The sequence below is a fragment of the Dama dama genome, chromosome 12 (assembly GCF_033118175.1).
Source record: "Dama dama isolate Ldn47 chromosome 12, ASM3311817v1, whole genome shotgun sequence".
Taxonomy (NCBI): Eukaryota; Metazoa; Chordata; class Mammalia; order Artiodactyla; family Cervidae; genus Dama; species Dama dama.
The window spans coordinates 41832462-41854425 of NC_083692.1; the positions used below are offsets into that span (position 1 = coordinate 41832462).

Genomic DNA, 21964 nt, shown 5'->3' on the forward strand with positions numbered 1-21964 from the left:
AATGTATTATTTTCCACCACACTTAGGGTCCAAATAACAGGGTCTCAGTTTCTTGTTGGCTGTTGACTGGAGGCCTTCCTCACTTCCCTGCCTGCTGGGAGTCTCCACAGGACAGCTCACAACTTGGTAGCTGGTTTCTCCCAGAGGGCTCCAAAAGAGCAAGCAAGAAAGGCTGAGTAGGATTGATGTCAGTCTTTTTGCAGCTGAATCTCAAAAGTGACATTTCTTTATGTTTGCCATATTCTATTTGTTAGAAGCAAGTCATAGGTTCAGCCCATACCCAAAGGGAAATAATTACACGAGGGCATAAGACAGAAGGCAGGAACCACTGAGGACCATTTTAGAGTCTGCCGATCGCAACATGATGAATTAAATTAGTCTTTTTTTGTTTTTGTTATTTATCTCCTCCACTTTCTCTGCTATCTCCTACTTCTTCACTCTGAATAGATGCATTTACTGCAAAATGTTATTTTTACACTTCAGAAAAACCAGAGGATTCCAATAAGCCCAGAGAAAACTAATAAAAAATATCCTACATTCTGAATAGCTGTAAATATAAATGTAAATAAATAGCTGTAAATGTAAACTTTCAGGAGAAAGATTAATTTAGTGATCATACAGTCATCACAAATATAAGAAATCTGGACACAAATTTCATTAGCAGCTATCAAGATCTTGGTTTTAACACAACATTGTAAAAATCAACTATACTTCAATTTAAAAAAATTACTGACATGTACACACTGCTATATTTAAAGTGCATAACCAACAAAGACCTACTGTATAGCATAGGGAGCTCTGCTCAATGTTACGTGGCAGCCCGGATGGGAGGGGAGTTTGGGGGAGGATGGATTCGTGTATGAGTATGGCTGAGTCCCTTTGCTGTCCGCCTGAAACTACCACAACATTGTTAATCAGCTATACCCCAATATAAAATTGAAAGTTAAAAAAAAACCCAAAACAACAACAAAAAAATCTTAAAGGAAAAAGATTTTAAAATAAAGATCTCATCGAAAACATTACTGGGCTGTGCCGCGAACCACCAGCTTGGACTGTCATGTGAGGCAAGTAGCAGGACCAGCAGACTGTTGCCAGCTCTGCTGCATGAATCACCTGGGCAAGCTACTCACCCTCCAGCTTTGACTCCCTCATTTGTAGGGTGGCTGTGTGAGTGCCTGCTCTTCCCACTGCCACAGGAACTTTGTCATTTCTCATAATAATACATAGAGAGAGTCAATATATGCTTTGAAACACTGTCAAGTGCTGATGGATGTAAGGCATCATTATCATTTTGTTCATCATTAGATCCGGGAATATTTTTTCTTATCAGCAGGTATTACATTTTACAAGCTCAGAAAGCATTATGGAAAGTCTAATTTCTTTCTTTTCTTAAAAAAATTTGTTTTATTTAAGTGTAGTTTATTTTTAATGTATTAATCTCTGCTGTACTGCAAAGTGATTAGTTATACATATATACACATTTTTCCATTTTCTTTTCCATTATGATTTATCACAGGATATTGAATATAATTCCCTTACTATACAGTAGGATTCTGTTGTTTATCCATTCTGTATAAAATAGTTTACATCTGCTGATACCAAACTCCCAATCCATCCCCCCCCACCACCCATTGGCAACCATTCTCTATGTCTATGAGTCTATTTCTGTTTCACAGATAAGTTCAGTTGTGTCATATTTTAGATGCATAAGTGATATCCATATGGTATTTGTCTTTTTGCTTATTTTACTTGGTATGATAATCTCTAGGTCCATCTATGTTGCTGGCAAATGGCATTATTTCATTCCTTTTTATGACTGAGTAATATTCCATTGCATATACGTACCACATCTTATTTAGCCATTCATCTGTAGATGGCCAGTAAGGTTGTTTCCATGTCTTGACTATTGTAAATAGTGCTGCTATGAACACTGAAGTGGTATGTATCTTTTAAAATTAATTTTTTTCATAGCCGACACTTTCTAAATGGTAATTTCTTTCAGATCTTTAGGAAATGAAATACTGTCCTAAATGGTTTCATGTTCTAGATATCCATTTTCTGCTTTTCCCATCTCAACCCATACTTACACTCTTCCCACATTCTCAGTAAACTGGTATTATGAAACCATGTTTTGCTGTTTGACAAATCCATGCCCATCAGAAATGTAAACAGAGACATTTTTTACAATCACAATAAAAATTAGCTAAACATAAAAATAATCTATTATGAATGGTTTTAGATATCTTTCAAATTTCACTTCTAAACATTTAAAAATTTTGAATTTTAAACATCAGTTTGAATAATTCAGGATTGATGAGCATCCTTAAATTACAAGAAACAGAACAGACTGAATTAATTTTCTAGTTTGCCTTTCTCCTTGTGTTCCAGAGCCATCCAAGTTAATTCCATGTCCCTGTGGTCAGTGAGACTCTGGAGGTTATCTGGTCTGAAATATGGGAGAAGTGTTCTAGAAAGAATCCTCAGAATCTGTTAGAGCAGTGTTCTCTACACTTCTAGGATCATGTATCCTATAAGTAAAAGCTATGTGAGCACACACCCTTATAGGTATTATTTAAAATTTAGAAATTATATACATATCAATCTGTATTAATATATTAGGCATATTATAAAAGATGCCATCTACAAATAGAAAACAGTGAGATGAAATAAATTTTTTTTTTTTTTTCCCCCCGAACCGCGTGCCCAAACGGACCCGCCGGCGGGTGCGGGGCCCGGGCGAAATAAAATATTTTAAAAATAAAATTTAACATGATGTTTATTAATGGTACACTGAACCTTTTATCCTCAAATTATAGAGATTTGTATTGAGGTCTATGCAGTTGATAAATGCCTTGCAAATTAAACTGGCATCATACTATTATTTGCTAATTTTGAAAAGTACAACATACATTTAGGGCTAGGCTCATTGTTCTAATAATGATGTCTATCCATATTTCAATTGATGTTTTTGAAAATTTTTATTTTTTTGGCCTATATCTCAGCAGAACTGATTAGATCACCACTAATTTTGTCTCTCAGTGTGACTGAAAAGGAGCTAGCTCCTTCAAGAAATAGGTGAAATATCAGGGAACCCTCTTACACTGTTGGTGGGAATGCAAACTAGTACAGCCACTATGGAAAACAGTGTGGAGATTTCTTAGAAAACTGGAAATAGAACTGCCATATGACCCAGCAATACCACTTCTGGGCATACACACTGAGGAAACCAGATCTGAAAGAGACACGTGTACCCCAATGTTCATCGCAGCACTGTTTATAATAGCCAGGACATGGAAGCAACCTAGATGCCCATCAACAGACGAATGGATAAGGAAGCTGTGGTACATATACACCATGGAATATTACTCAGCCGTTAAAAAGAATTCATTTGAATCAGTTCTAATGAGATGGATGAAACTGGAGCCCATTATACAGAGTGAAGTAAGCCAGAAAGAGAAAGAACATTACAGCATACTAACACATATATATGGAATTTAGAAAGATGGTAATGATAACCCTATACACAAAATAGAAAAAGAGACACAGAAGTACAGAACAGATTTTTGAACTCTGTGGGAGAAGGTAAGGGTGGGATGTTTCGAAAGAACAGCATGTATACTATCTATGGTGAAACAGATCACCAGCCCAGGTGGGATGCATGAGACAAGTGCTCGGGCCTGGTGCACTGGGAAGACCCAGAGGAATCAGGTGGAGAGGGAGGTGGGAGGGGGGATTGGGATGGGGAATACATGTAACTCCATGGCTGATTCATGTCAATGTATGACAAAACCCACTGAAATGTTGTGAAGTAATTAGCCTCCAACTAATAAAAAAAAAAATAAAAAAAAAATAAAAAAATTAAAAAAAAAAAAAAAAGGATACATGCTCCCCAAAGTTCACTGCAACACTGTTAAACAATAGTCAAAACATGGAAGCAACCTAAATGTTCATAGACAGAGGAATGAACACAGAAGAATGTGGAACAATAGGGTATTACTCAACCATTAAAAATAATGAAATAATGCCATTTGTAGCAACATGGATGGACCTAGAGATTGTCATACTGAGTGAAGAAAGTCAGACAAAGACAAATACCATATGATATCACTTACATGCAGACTCTAAAAAGAAATGATACAAATGAACCTATTTACAAAATAGAATCAGACAGAGAACAAACTTATGGTTACTCGGGAAGGTTGTGGGTAGGGGCAGTTAGAGAGTTTGGGATTGACCTATACTACTGCTATATTTAAAATGGATAACTGCAAGCACCTACTGATAGCACAGGAAATTCTGCTCAATATTCTATAACAACTTAAATGGAAAAAAAAACTGAAAAAGAATAGATACATGTATATGTAAAACTGAACCACTTTGCTGTACCCTTGAAACTAATACAATGTTATTAATTAACTATAATTTAAAATAAAATTATAATAAAGTATTTATAATAAAAAAAGAAATAGGTGAAATATCAGTCTTTTTTTTTTTTTTTTTAAATAGTCTTGCATTATAAATATTACCATCAATCCAAAGTTTCTTTTCAGGGAAATGTTTAAAGCTATTGGTCCACTAGTAAGTGTTAATTTAGTTAAATTACATGATATAATCTATAACTCTGCTTAACTATCCAAAGAAAACAGCAATAAATTTTGAACCTCAGACAATAACATAAGAGCAAACATGTCATTATTATCCCTCAATACAGTAGAGTGAAGACTGAAATGTCAACTGAGTGAAGGTACCTGTCTTCTAAATATTAGTCAAGTGTAATTTCTTTTTTATTTTTAAAGATAGAAATAGATACAATAGATATATTTTCCACCCAGAGTTGTATATACCCCAGTTTAGAGACCATTTACTATATCCCTTTGTGTTCATCCATGTCCCTAGTGAGACCTGGGCCAGAATCGGTTACACAGAAGGGGGACAAGAATGTAAACAGACATTTTACATTCTGCAACCAAAGAGCTCCAACTTCATTAAATTATTGGGTTGGCCAAAAAGTGTGCTTGGGATTAAAAAAAAAAAAAAAAAAAAGGAAAAAACCCGAAAGAACTTTTTGGCCAACCCGATGTGTTTTTATACGTTAAGCTGAGAAATATTCAGTTGAACAAAGGATTACATAGCTAAGGTATGTCTGAAACTTTCTTCTAGAGAAGTCTAGAAGCCCATAACCCACAGTTCTGACAAATGTTTGAAATGGAACACTTTACTAAAGAGCTAAAGATACCAGTTTTTAAGTTCCTGAGTTTTATGTTTGTTTTATTTCTCTTACATGCAAAATCACAGCCTTAGATCTAAAAGAGAAAATATTTTTAGCCAAACATGCTATGAAAGTTTTGAATGTAATTAAATGCTAAATACAGCATTAGTTATAAAATGCAATAAATTTTTTTCTTAACTGAGACATTAAAAAAAGCTAAAAGTTTTGAATATTTTGGAGATAGATCATATTAAAGCAAAGCTTAAAAAGGATATGGTTCTTTCAGTATTTCAGTGAGCTTAATCCTGACTTGTCTAGGGGCTTTGGAAATACCAGCTACTTCATGCATCTTAAGATAATATAAAATCAGTGGACTCTGACCTCCAAAATCGAAGAGAACGCGGTTAAACTCTGGACCGCTACTGATATAATGGGACTGTAAGGGGTAGGAAAAAAAAGAAGAGTCAATTATTACTTTTGTGTATTTTTAAAGAACTGTAAATTAAATATATCTGCATTATAACTATAGATACAATTATTATCTGGTATATTAAAACAAAGGGAAATTTTGCAAGGCATTCTTCTTAATGAAAGTGCTTTTGAGCCTATGAGTGTGTGCTGCAAGGCTCTAATAATCTTTTAGCAGGAAGACAGGCCAACAGAGACCATTCTATCTGAAGAAAAGAAAGAGAAAAATGAGCATAACCCCAGAAAGGGGGATAGGAAAAAATATGAAGAAATAATGACTGAAACCTTCCAAGTTTTATGAAAAACACATCCTAGAAACTTAACTCCAAGTAGGATAAAGTCACATCTAGATGCATCATAGTCAAAGTGTTAAAAAAGACAAAAAGAAAAATTTCAAAAACAGCAAGAGAAAAATGACTTATAAGAGACTCCCCAAAAGTTAACAGGTGACTTCTCAACAGAACAATGGAGGCCAGAAGCCCATCAAAGTGCTGATGAAAGAAACTTCAACCATGGATTCTATGTCAAGGAGACGATCACCATAACTATAATTGCTCCAATATTCTACTATTGACTTCTTGTAGAATACAAGGTAAGTATAGCAACTACTCATATGTTGTCTTTCCTCAGTTTTTGTAATCCCTAGATGAGAGATTTATTGTTGATTCCACTTCCTATGGGGAAAGATTTTTTTTCTCATTTGTTTCAACTGATATATAAAATTCTCACATTTCTTTTGCTTATGGTCAATTTTTCACTGTAATCATTCATAGCTGCTACAAAATTATTTCAAATGTGGGAGTATTGTAATCCCACTATTGCCTTGATGACAATTCATATTAGGTTATATCTAGCCTGATCTCAAAAACTGCGTGCAAAACTGGACTGAGCTCTGTCAAGTTTAAAAGGAGATCTTGCCTGTCTAGAAAGACATCTTAATGACCCTTTTTCTGAGTTCTGCCTTGGTAATAATAAAACAGAAATTCTATTGTACTGAAGTTTTAGATGTAGACATTTCTGTTATTTTTCTGCAGTTACTAGTTTCTAAAGTAGGAAAACCACAGTACACAGATCTGTCCTCCTCTATGAGAATCTATGATTTTTTAAGGATAGTTCAATCAGTCAAGAGCAGAAATAGGCATTAAACGCAAATCCAGTGTTCTGTGGAGCCTTAGCCATTTTCTTGGGTACTTGAAGGTCTCAAGTTGTCTGAAGAACTCTTGCTAAAGATATACCAAGTAGCCAAAATAATTAACATAAGTCCCACTGCTTCCAATTACCCCCACAAAAGATAATGGCAGAAAACTCTGAGAACTTTAAGATTCCATAAAACAAAACTTTTATAGCCAAAGTCAATTTAGTACTAAATTTGAAGAACCAGGCAATCCAATAAACTTTGGAAGGGTCACAAAGGATGAACTAGGAAGTCCAAGGAAAGGTTTCAGCCTTCAGCTTTTCTGTTAGTTTACTAAACGATAATTGCTGATAGTGGATAGAAAACTAAACTTTGATTTTGAGGTTTGAAAGTGTGTACTGTCTATGCTCATATGGACACTGGGAACCCATAAGCACTCATTCAGCATTTGGTTGACACTGGTGCTTAGAAGGACTTCCTTGTAGCTCAGATGGTAAAGAATCTGCCTGCAATGCCAGAGACTCTGGTTTGATTCCTGGGTAGGGAAAGTCCTCTGGAGAAAGGAATAGCAATCCCCTCCAGTATTCTAGCCTGGAGAATTCCATGGACAGAGGAGACTTGCGGGCTACAGACCACAAAGAGTCAGGAAAAAATAAATAGGAAAAAATAAAGTGCTTAGAAAACTTTTCTTTCCATTGAACTGAAACATGTCTCTGTACACCTTTTACTTATTGGTAAAAGTAAAACTTTTTAGTATGTATTAGTAAAAACTTTTTTAAGCCATATAGAAAAAGTCTAATCCTGCTACTCATCTAATCTACTGTAGCTCTCTACATATTCGAAAACAGTTATTATGGGCTCCAGTCTCATCTTTTCTAGTGGAAACATCTTTACATGTTTTGGCCATTGCTCAAACATTATGGTTTCAGAGCCCTTTATTATCTTGATTATTACACCCTTTTACAATGCAGGGCTCCAAAATGACATAATGCACAATCTTTGTCCAATCAGCACATATGTTTAGACAGCCCATGAATACAGTAGATTTTGGGGTCAATGACATTCTACTTTTGACACATAGAGAGCTTTCTGTTGAAAGTGATTCCCAAATCTTTTCAAATGCCTCCAAGCCAAGGCTTTATTATTCTATACTTAGGAAGTTATAATTTTGGACCTTTATACTTTTTTCACAGTAACAGTTTATCTTCTAAAATCAGGTCTGTTATTCCAGCCTGTTGCAAACTTTTGGTCATTCATAATTCTTCCAAGTTTTATGACTTCTATATAGCTAATAAAAAATGGCAACCATGTTTTCATCAAAGTTGTCAATAAAATGTGTGTAACACAGGACAATGATGCAGCAATATGGTATACTGCCAAAGATATAATTGCCATTTGCTTTCTAGCTTGTAGAGTGTCATCTGAAGAAAGGTCATTTGGTCAGTTATAAATCCCTCCATCCATATTTCTCCAACTTGTAAACAAAGTATGAAAGACCATTTTTAGTGCTTGTTGAAGATCAGGTATACAATTTCTATCATACTTTCCTGATTTTGAAATTTACCAACATTGCCCTCCTCCTCTACTCCCATATACTTCCCTGGCCTCCCATCCCCTGCAGCCAAGATGGTGCAATATTGCCATCTACATCAACCTGACTCTCAGAGGTCACCAATTTCTATCCCAAGTACCGACAAAACATTCTTGGCAGGACTGTGACATTTGGAAGAGATTCTACATACCTGGAGTATTAAAGACCTGGAAATATATGAATATGACTTTCATAAAGTGATTTTTATAGGCATAATTTAAAATTTAAAATAATGGTCAGACTTAACTAGATAATTAAGACAAAATTTTATCAAGACAGACTGCAACAGATTTAAAACTTAACTGGCCAACAAATTAAGAGATCAAATTCAGAAGTTGAAGCCAACAGTCTCACCAAATTTTGGCTAAACACAAGGTAGCAAGTCCATAGGATCTCTATTTTGGAGGCACCTTTAAAACTGTGGAGAAAGCAAGCATTCAAGACTGAAGAGTAACAATACCTACACGTGGTCATTTATTCCAGGACCATGGTTTAAGAGGTAGGGACAGGTCAATCACTGTTGAAAACTCCTTTGATGTTTTGTCTACAACTTTGACTGATGGTTATTGAGGTCAGAGCCATGTTTGTATGTCAGCCCAAGTAGAAGCAGTGCCAGAATTATGTGGAAAAGATAAACATTATTCTTTTTCCTTAGAGATGAGGATAGTTTCAGAAATAAATACAACTTAGCAATATTAAGGTTAGTCTCCCTAATAAATCTCTTCCGATCAGTTTTTCTAAAATATATATCAAGAGTATAATAACCTACATTGTCCATGTGAAACTGTTGAATTAATTATTAAAAATTTAAAAAGTAAGAACTTTTTTTAAAATGATCATTATACTCCAAACCTTTGTTGGTAGTTTTGATGATCTTGATTCTTCCTTGAATGCAGGCGTTGTATATGCTTTTGGGTTCTGTAAAATTTTCGTTATATTGAAGTCTATAGCTAAAACAAAGAAACAAAAAAATTTCTTAAGTTCTGTTCTTTTTTCTTCAGAAAGGAATGACACCATGTCTTTTACTTTTTTTCCAGCAATGTACATTAAACATGGAGATAGGTAAAAGTGTGAGGTTAGGATATTGTTATATAATAGCTTGCTCCAGTCAATCTAGGCTCCCAGGTGGTAAAGAATCTGCCTGCCAATGCGGGAGCAAGAAATGCAGGTTCAGTGCCTGGGTTGGGAAGATCCCCAGAGTTGGGAACGACAATCCACCCCAGTATTCTTGCCTGGAAAATTCCATGGACAGAGGAACCTGGTGGGCTACAGTCCATGGGGTCCCAAAGAGTCAATTGAGCATGCACGCATGCCCCAGTCAGAGGAAATGAATATTCCATCTCATTTTACTTAACAGGGACTTAGAGTTTTCAAATTTATTCACTTACACTATTTCATGCTGTCCTCATAAACCATTTTATGAGCTAAGTAAATTTCCCACAATTTACAGATGAGAAAACTAAAGTGCAGGAAACTACAACTTTTTCTAAGATTAAGTCTTGCTCTAAGTCTTACCCTACCGTTTATTGAGAGTAAGGAAGAGGATGTGGACCTAGGTCTTTTGCTTCTGAGTTCAGGGCTCTTTCCATGACCCTCTAGTTAAGTGGAATAGGAGGTTTGGGCCTTGGCATGTTAGAGCCCACCTTTTCCATATACTGACTACACACCCAGATAAGGAAAGACTTGGTAAATTTTTTTTTTTTTTTGGAACCAGCATAAATATGCATGAGGGCACACAGGGATTCTTATCTTAAAGGAGAAATATATCATTTAACCAGTCATGTCAATCAGCCTAAAAGCACAGGCTAGTTACTAAGAGTACCTCAATATAGAACAGAGAAAACAGGAGATCTGAGAAGTTTGTACTAGATCTTGGCACTGAAAATTATTACCAGTTACCAGGTAGACACTTTAGACTACAGATTGTGAGATTGATGACAAACCTTAGAAGAATTAAAGAAGGTTACTTGGATTGATTATTTATATTATATATTAAAAGATATTTGATATTAGCTTGAAATACTGGAGGTGACTAGGCATTTGTCTCTGGCAGAGATTAAAAAATTGGTTGGCAAGGAACCTGTATTTTAAGAATGAAACAAAGGTTAGGTTAAGTTGGGAGTTAGAATGGGCAAGAAAGGTAACGAACCATATAATTTCTCTACTTTAAAACTTGCTCAAAAACATACAACCCATTATGGAGAGGAATTTGACAATATCTTCAATAACACAGAAGGTTTTTCTTTGCCTCAGTAATCCCTCCTCTAAGAATATATTCTTCACAATCTCCTACACAAGTACAAAAAAACACATGTACAAGTTTAATGATTATAGCATGATTTGTAAAATTTAGAGATTATAAAAAAACCTATGTATTTAATAGTCAGGTGCGGGTTGAAAAAAATCATGGTACTCCTATTTTTTGGAATACTATGAGCTGTAAAAAGAAATGAGCAACATCTCTGTACAGATGTGAAAGTATCTTGAGCTTATATCATTAAGTGAAGAAAGCAAGTTGCAGAACAGTACACAGAGTATATTACTTGACTGAAAGTATACAATATGCTATGTTCAGTTTAAAAGGGATAGAACATCTATTGTACTTGCCTTCATTTGTATAAAGGAACACTGTAAAGATAAATAAGAAATGAATAAAAATATTCTTTTTGGGAGGAATAATTAAAAATAAAACATGCTCAATTTTGAATTATTCTTAAATACATACTTAGGTGATATTACTCAGCAGTGGCCACAGGATTGGGAAAGGTCAGTTTTTATTCCAATCCCAAAGAAAGTCAATGCCAAAGAATGTTCAAACTACTACACAATTGTACTCATCCCACACGCTAGCAAAAAAGTAATGCTCAAAATTCTCCAAGCCAGGCTTCAACAGTATGTGAGCTATGAACTTCCAGATGTTCAAGCTGGATTTAGAAAAGGCAGAGGAACCAGAGATCAAATGGCCAGCATCCATTGGATCACAGAGAAAGCAAGAGAGTTCCAGAAAAACATCTATTTCTGCTTTATTGACTATGCCAAAGCCTTTGACTGTGTGGATCACAATAAACTATGGAAAATTCTGAAAGAGATGGGACTACCAGATCACCTGACCTGCCTCTTGAGAAACCTATATGCAGGTCAGGAAGCAACAGTTAGAGCTAGACATGGAACAACAGACTGGTTCCAAATAGGAAAAGGAGCACGTCAAGTCTGTATATTGTCACCCTGCTTATTTAACTTATATGCAGAGTACATCATGAGAAATGCTGGGCTGGAAGAAGCACAAGCTGGAATCAATTATGCTGGGAGAAATATCAATAACATGATATGCAGATGACACCACCCTTATGGCAGAAAGTGAAGAACTAAAGAGCCTCTTGATGAAAGTGAAAGAGGACAGTGAAAAAGTTGGCTTAAAACTCAACATCCAGAAAACTAAGATCATGGCATCCGGTCCCATCACTTCATGGCAAATAGATGGGGAAACAGTGGAAACAGTGACAGACTTTAATTTTGGGGGCTCCAATATCACTGCAGATGGTGACTGAAGCCATGAAATTAAAAGACACGTGCTCCTTGGAAGAAAAGTTATGACCAACCTAGACAGCATATTAAAAAGCAGAGTCATTACTTTGCCAACAGAGGTCCATCTAGTCAAGGCTATGGTTTTTCCAGTAGTCATGTATGGATGTGAGAGCTGGACTATCAAGAAAGCTGAGCACTGAAGAATTCATGCTTTTGAACTGTGGTGTTGGAGAAGACTCTTGAGAGTCCCTTGGACAGCAAGGAGATCCAACCAGTCCATCCTAAAGGAAATCAGTCCTGAATATTCATTGGAAGGACTGATATTGAAGCTGAAACTCCAATACTTTGACCACCTGATGCGAAGAGCTGACTCATTTGAAAAGACCCTGATGGTGGAAAAGACTGGCAGGAGAAGGGGATGACAGAGGATGAGATGGTTGGATGGCATCACCAACTCAATGGACATGAGTTTGAGTAAACTCTGGAAGTTGGTGATGGACAGGGAGGCCTGGGGTGCTGCAGTCCATGGGGTCACAGAGTTGGACACAACTGAGCGACTTAACTGAACTGAACCTATTTTCTAGTTGTTATGAACAGATAGTTTAAACAAAAGGACCTTCATGTTTACCCTATGCACAATAAATGCCAAGACCCTCTGGTGGGCTGGTCAGTGTCTAAGGATGGGTAAAGAGGCACTTCTGGGCTCTTCAGTCTTTAGGTGGACCATCTGCTGAGTGGGGCTATGTCTCTGCCAGTTAGTTGTTTGGCCTGAGGCTTCCCAACTCTGGAGTCTGTAGGCTCTTGGGTGGGGCCAGGTCTTAGAGCTAATGAGTCAAGATATCAACTGCCAACGATGCTCCCCAATATGTCTGCACCCAGGGTCTAAATCGCCAGAGTGAGACAAAGTCTCTCCCCTTTCCTGCCTCCCCAGGAGACTCTCTAAGCCCAGCAGGGATATTGTGTTTTCCCTTTAAGAGTGAAGTTTTTATTTTTCCCCAGTCTGGCAGGATTCCTGCAATTAAGCCCCACTAACCTTCAACGACATGAATTTGAGTGGACTCTGGGAGTTGGTGATGGACAGGGAGGCCTGGCGTGCTGCAATTCATGGGGTCGTAAAGAGTCGGACACTACTGAGCGACTGAACTGAACTGAACTCAACCTTCAAAGCCAAACACTCTGGGGGATTCTCTTCTCAGTACCAGATCCCTAGACTGGGTAGCCTGATGTGGGACAACCTCTAAAATATAATTATTCTCCAGTTTGTGGTTTACCCATCCAGGAGATAGGGGATCTGATTATATGGTAAGTCTACCCTTCCTACCAGTCTCACTATAGTTCCTTCTTTATGTCTTTAGTTATAGAAGACTTTTCTGGTAGGTTCTAGTCTTTTTCACTGATGGCTGTTCGGCAGATAGTTGTGATTTTGGTGTGCTTTTTAGAGGAGGTGAGCTCAGGGTCTTTTTACTGTGCCATTGTGGCTACTTTTGACACAATACTTTTTATTTATTGGGGCAATATTTTGCATGTGTTATTCTATACATATGTTTCTACTTTTCAGACCATGATTCTTGCTTTTATTTGTAAAATATCACAGCAAAACTGATGGTGAATGTTCCACTAGTGGCAGAGCATTTCAAGACTTTAATCATACTCCAAAAATTGCTCTAAAAATACATACGCCATTTCTGCAGGTATTTCCCAAGACAATTCCAGTCACAGTCTGGGAGACTTTTCAAGGTATTTCCCCCTTCTACTCACTGAAAGAGTGGCTCCAACTCCCACTTAATCAGTAATTTAAAGCACATGCATGTGAACTTAATGTGCATTCCTGAATCAGAGTAGTGTATTAGTTAAGCCTTGGAGACAGATGGACACAGATTTAAACATCAGTTCTGCCATTTGAAAACTAAGTGACTTTGGGCAAATAAAATTCTTTAAGCTTTCAGTTCCTTGAAATATAATTTTGAAATGATAATAATGATTAAATTATAGACTTGTTGACTGGATAAAAATGAGATCATATAGGCAAATCACACGTAACTGGCATCATGTAAAGGTTAAAATTGTCATTACCATCATTTTTTAAGGAGAATGAATTCAAACTCTATTACTTCATACTTAAAAGATTCATTGAGAGAAAATATTGAGGAGTGATTGAGTGTTATCTACTTCTTTAGAAAATCTGAGACATACTCTTGAGCTGAGGTAGACTGACAAGAGATATATATTAGAACTGAATTTTCTTGGCCACTTGTAGATCCATTTTTACCAGATTATACTTTGTCTTTATATGCCCTTGGTTAACATAGTGCAATCTTATAGACTGAAATATGGCTGTATTTACATATCAACAACATTCATTACATTACATAGAGCTTCTCTTAGGAGAGGGTATTAATCAGTTGAGGTGTTCACAAGTATTCACCTTTTCATCCTTCCAAGGCACATGGTAGGACTAAATATCTAGTCTCTTTGAAGATAATTACGGCATTTGCAACTTGCTCTGGGCAGTGAAAAAATGAATTTGATTACAACTATATATCTAATCTCCAGTGACCCACTTTCCAGTCGATTCTAAGTTTCCTCCTGTGTAAAAGAGGTCTTTTAGACATTTTTTAGTTTGTTTAAATTATGTTCCCTATTTTAAATTATATGAATTAAGGCATGAGAAGATAAGATTAAATTAATCTATCTCCATAAAGTAGGGAAAAGCCCTACAAATGTGATTTCTTAAACCTAACCCTATTTTCCATTTATTCAATTTTTCATGCATTGCTTCAAGAAATGCTTTCTTTGCAGACTCTGTGAAAAACACCACAAATTTCAAGAGAAATTGAAAGTATACAGTTGATGGCCTCAGTAACCAATTGTAATCAAGTAGGTTGATAAAACACATGCAGGTAATACTTGTGAAAAATTCAACATCTATTCAAAAGTTAATATAAGATAAAGAGGCGAATAGATCATATCAGAAATAAAACTTTAAGGGTGAATTAGAGATTGTTTGTGGGATGAGTTAATCAGAGAAGGCTCACTTAAAAACTGATCAGATTTGCAGGAATTCAGACATGGAGAAAGAATTCAGGCCAATGGCATATACATAGGGCTGAGGTTGGGTAACAAGGTATTTTAACAGGACTTTGAGGAGACCACCCTAGTTGCAGGAAAGTGTTACCTTAGGGACTGTTTTAAGAATAATAAGAAGAAAAAGAGCAAAGGAGATTAAGATGAAGTGGTTATGCTAGTGTAAGCAGATTTTTACTATGTGTCTGTCAGGAAATAATACATTGAACTCAAATCTTTGATGATGATTGAAATAATTGGTCCATAATTATGAGCTAATTTAAATACTATAGTTGCTTAACAAATGATGTGAGTGATGTGGTTTTACTCTTTAAGTCATAAACTTGTTAATAAGCCTGATTATGTGAAATTATCATAAATTTTATAAATGAAATAGGAAAGGACCAACCCAACTACTATGAAAATCATGAAGAAAAGAGGAGCCAAGGAATGTATAGTTACCTTTACCACAGAGGAATAAATGACAGTATTATTAGTTAAAAATCAAAACATTGAAATAATAAAATCAGAGTGATAAAGAATTCACATTTTGGTGGTGTCAGTGTTATGTATGACTTACATGAAATACATATGCTTCATTCAAAATGTGGATGGAGAGGTCAAATGTGGCAGGCATAAAACTTTTGCAAGAGTTCATTATGTTTTCCTCTTAGTGTACATGTTAAATGAAGGGTGCTGTGGTTCACCCATATAATTTCTACTTTGTTTACAGTCATTGTGCTCTAATGGGGAAAATGCTAGCAGAAGTCCTAGTGACGCAGTGTCAGTTCCCCACCCTTTCACCAAAATCTTTCCATCAGAATAGTTGCTGTAAGTTAGACTTGTGTCCTAAACAAAGAAACTAGCATTTTATTTCACCATTAAAAAAAATTCTAGGCTCTCAAACCTCTTCCATGGGTGGATTATCAACATTAACCACTAACAATACGTCTTAAAGAAAGCTCATATTGCCAGATCAAATTTGAAAAATTAATTTCTGCTTTTAATTAAACCAAGATTTCTATGTGAATGAGAAATTAATAGCTAAAATGAATGATTAGAATAAGAATTGGCTCTTTTAAGGCTGGTAATTCCAAATTCTTTGATCTGCTACCACTAAGCTCCTATCCTGACTACTGAGACTAACCAAATTCAAACTTAATGGAATCAATCATACCAAGAGAATAGACACCATCAGAAGTTTCATTTTAAGACCACAAAGCACTAATAGAATTTATGGAAGGTTTGAATTAGTTAATACCGTGGGAAGACATGTCATTCTTAATAAAATTTTCTTAGAGAGAAAGACTGAGTGCTACTACAATATGATCTAAGAACAAATTTTATTTTTAAAATAATTGGTACCATTATATTACAGTGGAAAATCCATGGGAAAGAAGAGAATGGCACAGATAGCTAGTGTTCTTCATTGAAGGAAATAATTATGGGAATCTTTTTCAAATGCAGCTTTTGATTTTGTTATTAGGTATGGGGTTTAATAACACCACAGGTGTTGGTGATGCCATACCATAGTCCATGGAGTTGCCTTTTGAGTAATAAGGTAGTAGGTAACACGGTGTTGCAACAGTTACTCTCTAATGATGTGACTTTGAACCTGTACCCTCAGCTGTAAAATAGTATCATGAACACCTGTCTCATAGTATCACTAGGGGAGTAAGTGAACATTATGTTTGTGAAATGCTTGGTAAAATTGACCTTAGACAGGAGCACAGATGGGAAAGAGCATGCATGTGCACTCAGTCATGTCTGACTCTTTGTGACCACATGGATGGTAGCACACCAGGCTCCTCTGTCCATGGAATTTTCCAGGCAAGGATACTGGAGTGGGTTGCTATTTCCTACTCTAGGGGATCTTCCCAACCAGGGATCAAACCTGTGTCTCTCATGTTTCTTGTACTGGCAGGCAGATTCGTCACCACTGTGCCACCTGGGAAGCCTGGGAAAGCAGAGGATACGGAAAATAATGTTGGTAACTGGGTGTATGTGGTGGTGGGAGTTTGTGGAAGTTCTCATTGCCTTAATTTTCCCACTGAAGTAGGAAGCAAAATTACTATCTGAGATTGAGTATAGGGGAGAGAGTGTTGGAGATATGAAAAGATAAAAGGGGGAAACAGTTGTCTTCATGAGCAGTAGAAATAAAGGACTAGAGGAAACTATGATTACCTGACAGAATTAAGGCCCATTGGAGCTGTGTACTTATGAATTAAAAATGAGACTAGTTAGCATGGTTGAATGTGTTCTCTGTGTACATTTAGCTGTACACTTTCAGATGGGGGAAAGATAGAGAATGATTTTTAATTATTTTTAGTTGGCAAATTATAAAAGGAGTTGGGGATGAATACAAAGAAGTAGCTAGAACTACTGACTACAGTAGTTAGGTAAAAAGGGAAGAAGAAGGGTTAGTAAGATCTATATATTGTTGGGAATATTTTATTTTCTTTTTATTTTTGACTTAGTATGCAGAAAGTTTTTGGAAATGTTCTATCTGTACCTATACTTGAATGGACAGTCTTGAGTCACTGCATGTAGCCTCTCTCTCTCATACACATGTCATAATCACTAGTGTTTTCCTGATATATATTATTTACTAACACTTATTGTCAAATTTAACTATTATCATCTAAGAGGGGAGAATTAAAGTATTATGGATTTTATATGAAAAATTGTAAGTTCGTCCTTGAGAGTCTGAACATTTTTGCTATGTTTCTAGACAATATTTTTGGTATATACATCTTCACACATTATATTAATACATTCTGTTGGATTATTTATCAGTATGTAGTCCCTCTTCCTTTTAGTGCTTTATTCCTTTAATTTGTCTGATATGAATATTACTATATCAGCTTTCTTTTGCTGAATACTTTTATCTTTTTCCTTTATTATCTTTTCTCATTGCTTCACTTTTAACCTCTAGGAGGTTTTGTTCTGAGAATTTCTTTTGTGTATGTGAGAAGGATAAACATTTTTTTTTCTTTTTTTTTTTCCATTTATTTTTATTCGTTGGAGGCTCATTACTTTACAATATTGTGGTGGTTTTTGCCATACAATGACATGAATCAGCCATGGACTTACATGTGTTCCCCATCCTGATCCCCCCTCCCGCCTCCCTCTCCATCCCATCCCTCTGGGTCTTCCCAGTGCACCAGCCCTGAGCACCTGTCTCATGCATCCAACCTGGGCTGGTGATCTGTTTCACCCTTGATAGTATACTTGTTTCAATGCTGTTCTCTCTGAACATCCCACCCTTGCCTTCTCACACAGAGTCTAAAAGTCTGTTCTGTACATCTGTGTCTCTTTTTCTGTTTTGCATATAGGGTTATCATTACCATCTTTTTAAATTCCATATATATGTGTTAGTATACTGTATTGGTCTTTATCTTTCTGGCTTACTTCACTCTGTATAATGGAAAGGGTGTGGAGAAAAGGGAACCCTCTTACACTGTTGGTGGGAATGCAAACTAGTACAGCCACTATGGAAAACAGTGTGGAGATTTCTTAAAAAACTGGAAATAGAACTGCCATATGACCCAGCAATCCCACTCCTGGGCATTACACACCGAGGAAACCAGATCTGAAAGAGACACGTGTACCCCAGTGTTCATCGCAGCACTGTTTATAATAGCCAGGACATGGAAGCAACCTAGATGCCCATCAGCAGACAAATGGATAAGAAAGCTGTGGTACATATACACTATGGAATTTTACTCAGCCATTAAAAAGAATTCATTTGAATCAGTTCTAATGAGATGGATGAAACTGGAGCCCATTATACAGAGTAAAGTAAACATTCTTTTAAAATAACCTACTTGAGGTTTTTACTCTGAAGCCAGATGTAGTAGGTCTTATAGACCAATGTTTCCACTTAAATAATTAGAAAAAGTAGGGTAAATGACAAAAATGTCATTTTAAAGGACACTGGAAACAATGGTAGAACAAGTGGAAATTCCAGAGAGGGAAGAATCCTTCCTTTGTGAGCTGACAGTCTCCAGTTATTTTCACCCCTTGAAAGCATTTACTAATTTGGGGTACTACTGAGAATCAGGTCTGGTGTACGCAGTACTCTATTAGAGAAGAGATGAACCATCAGAGCTTTAACAATCACGTAGGCTAGTATAAAATCAAGACAGCTCCCAGGTACACCACAGCTAATTTTTACCATGGGATATTTACAGAGTTCTTCTGTGGTATGGAAGGCCGGGACAGGGCTGGGTTAGAAGCTTCTCAAAGGGTGGACAAAGTCTCTTCCAGCTGTTAGACAGTGGCGAGGAGACAACATTTCACAAATAGCTGGTTGGTCTTCCCCTTAGGACAATATGTCAGATTTTGAAGAATGTGTGTTATTGGTGGTTAAAGAGTTAAGCTCAAAACATTCAAAGCATAGCATTAACTCTCTCTCCCTATTTCATGGCTGAGGATATAGAGACTTGCTAGGTTCTTGATTAAAAACCCACAAAGACCATGCCCAAAGAACAGGGAAGACCTAGAGTTTGGCAAATCTTATCAAAGCTGTAATCCAACTGTAGTCCAGTTCAGTCACTGATTAAGGCATGGCGTTTAGTTCCTCATGCTAACTGGAAAAAGCAAGAGGCATCTCTGGTGGAAAATAATACTGTCTAAATGTCTATAGTTACTTTATACCCAATGCTTAATGTATAAAAAAAGAGTGTAAGACAAGCAAAGTGCGTGATAGATAGAGACACATAGATGATCCATAAATTGGAGTTTAGAGACACAGGGCTTTAAAATGATATTAGAAAGATGCTCAAGAAATTAAAAGAAAAGGTGAACACAATAGGTGAAAATTACACCAATATCAGGATCTATAAAATTGAATAAAGGATCCATTCTGGATCTAAAATTACATACAGATGTACTTATAGATAAGTACATACCAATAAGTACAATGACTGAAATGAACTTGAAGGAAGTCCAAAGAAAATATCTAAACTGAATACACACACATAAATACAGAATGGAGAAAACAAAACCTTATAAGATACATGGGGTGTGGGAGTGCTGAAGGAGAGGACAGCAAGATTGGTATACAGCGGCATTTGAAAAGATAACGATGGAGAATTTCCCTAAATTGATGAAGAAGGTCAACTCACAGATTTTTAAAGATTTAGAAAACTCCAAAGATAAAGTACAAATATGAAGAAAACCATACTTAAGCATGTTATACTCAGTCTGCTGAACACTAGAGATGAAGGGAAAAAATATTAAAAACAACCAGAGAAAAAAGATACATTTCCTTCAAAGTAGCAATGATAAGATTTTATTAACAGAAACAATGGAAACTAAATAAAAATTTTAAATGACAAAACAAAAATAAAACTTACTACCAACATAGAAATATGTGATCTGCAAAAGTGTGTTGAATGTGAAACTGAAACAGACATTTCAGACATGATAGGACAGAGCATCCAGTGTGCTTGAATTTTCTCATATTATTCTTGTATGTCTCAAGTCTCAACACCAATACTTACTGTGAGAAACTGACAAGTTACTTAACCTATTAGGGTCTTCCTTTTTTGGTCAGGAAGCAACAGTTAGAACTGGACATGGAACAACAGAATGGTTCCAAATAGGAAAAGGAGTAAGTCAAGGCTGTATATTGTCAGCCTGCTTATTTAACTTATATGCAGAGTACATCATGAGAAATGCTGGGCTGGAAGAAGCACAAGCTGGAGTCAAGATTGCCGGGAGAAATATCAATAACCTCAGATATGCAGATGACACCACCCTTATGGCAGAAAGTGAAGAGGAACTAAAGAGCCTCTTGATGAAAGTGAAAGAGGACAGTGAAAAAGCTGGCTTAAAGCTCAACTTTTAGAAAACTAAGATCATGGCATCCGGTCCCATCACTTCATGGGAAATAGATGGGGACACAGTGGAAACAGTGTCAGACTTTATTTTTGGGGGCTCCAAAATCACTGCAGATGGTGATAGCAGCCAAGAAATTAAAAGACACTCCTTGGAAGGAAAGTTATGACCAACCTAGATAGCACATTAAAAAGCAGAGACATTACTTTGCCAACAAAGGTCCATCTGGTCAAGGCTATGATTTTTCCAGTGGTCGTGTATGGATGTGAGAGTTGGACTGTGAAGCAACTTGAGTGCCGAAAAATTCATGCTTTTGAACTGTGGTGTTGGAGAAGACTCTTGAGAGTCCCTTGGACTGCAAGGAGATCCAACCAGTCCATCCTAAAGGAGATCAGTCCTGGGTGTTCATTGGAAGGATGGATGCTGATGCTGAAACTCCAATACTTTGGCCACCTCATGCAAAGAGTTGACTCATTGGAAAAGATTCTGATGCTGGGAGGGATTGGGAGCAGGAGGAGAAGGGAATGACAGAGGATGAGGTGGCTGGATGGCATCACCAACTTGATGGGCATGAGTTTGAGTAAACTCCGGGAGTTTGTGATGGACAGGAAGGCCTGGCGTGCTGCAATTCATGGGGTCGCAAAGAGTCGGACACGACTGAGCGACTGAACTGAACTTGTCAAATAGGGATAACCATTCTATCAATCTTAAAGCAAACTAAGAAACATTAGCATGATAATAGTAAACTCTATTTCCACAGAGTTAGTCAATATTATGATAACTAGGTTTATAGTCTATTTACTGTTTCGCCCTTATTTTCACATGCTGCTCTCGGTGTTGTCCAACAAGTACACTGAGTGGTTAGTCTTGTGTCCGAGACATGCTGTACCTATTTCATTAGCTATTTGGTAATCAAATTACACTGATTCATATATGCCTACAATTAATTAATTGGATCTTTAAAAAGTGTTTTACCTTGTAGTCATATCTCTTCCAAATTTTATTTTTATTGCTGGACTTTTGAATCCATATTCCCAACCAGTGGGAGTTTTAGTGTCTGCAATACTACTGAAGGATAAGACTCAGGATATTATCTATAGTCCTTGAGGTGGAACTAAAAGTCCTTGAC

At 36.5% G+C, this 21964-nt stretch overlaps 1 protein-coding gene across 7 annotated transcripts in view; it reads right to left on the reverse strand.

Moving 5' to 3' along the window:
- The window catches only part of FAM227B (family with sequence similarity 227 member B), a 220387-nt gene that overhangs the window by 29960 nt on the left and 168463 nt on the right, over positions 1 to 21964 (reverse strand). For all 7 annotated transcript variants that reach the window (XM_061157111.1, XM_061157105.1, XM_061157109.1 and 4 more), the window contains 2 exons: positions 9256 to 9353; positions 5484 to 5645 (listed from right to left, as the gene is read on the reverse strand). In XM_061157111.1, the coding sequence (XP_061013094.1) occupies positions 5484 to 5645; positions 9256 to 9353 (260 nt within the window). The remainder of the gene's footprint in view (positions 1 to 5483; positions 5646 to 9255; positions 9354 to 21964) is intronic.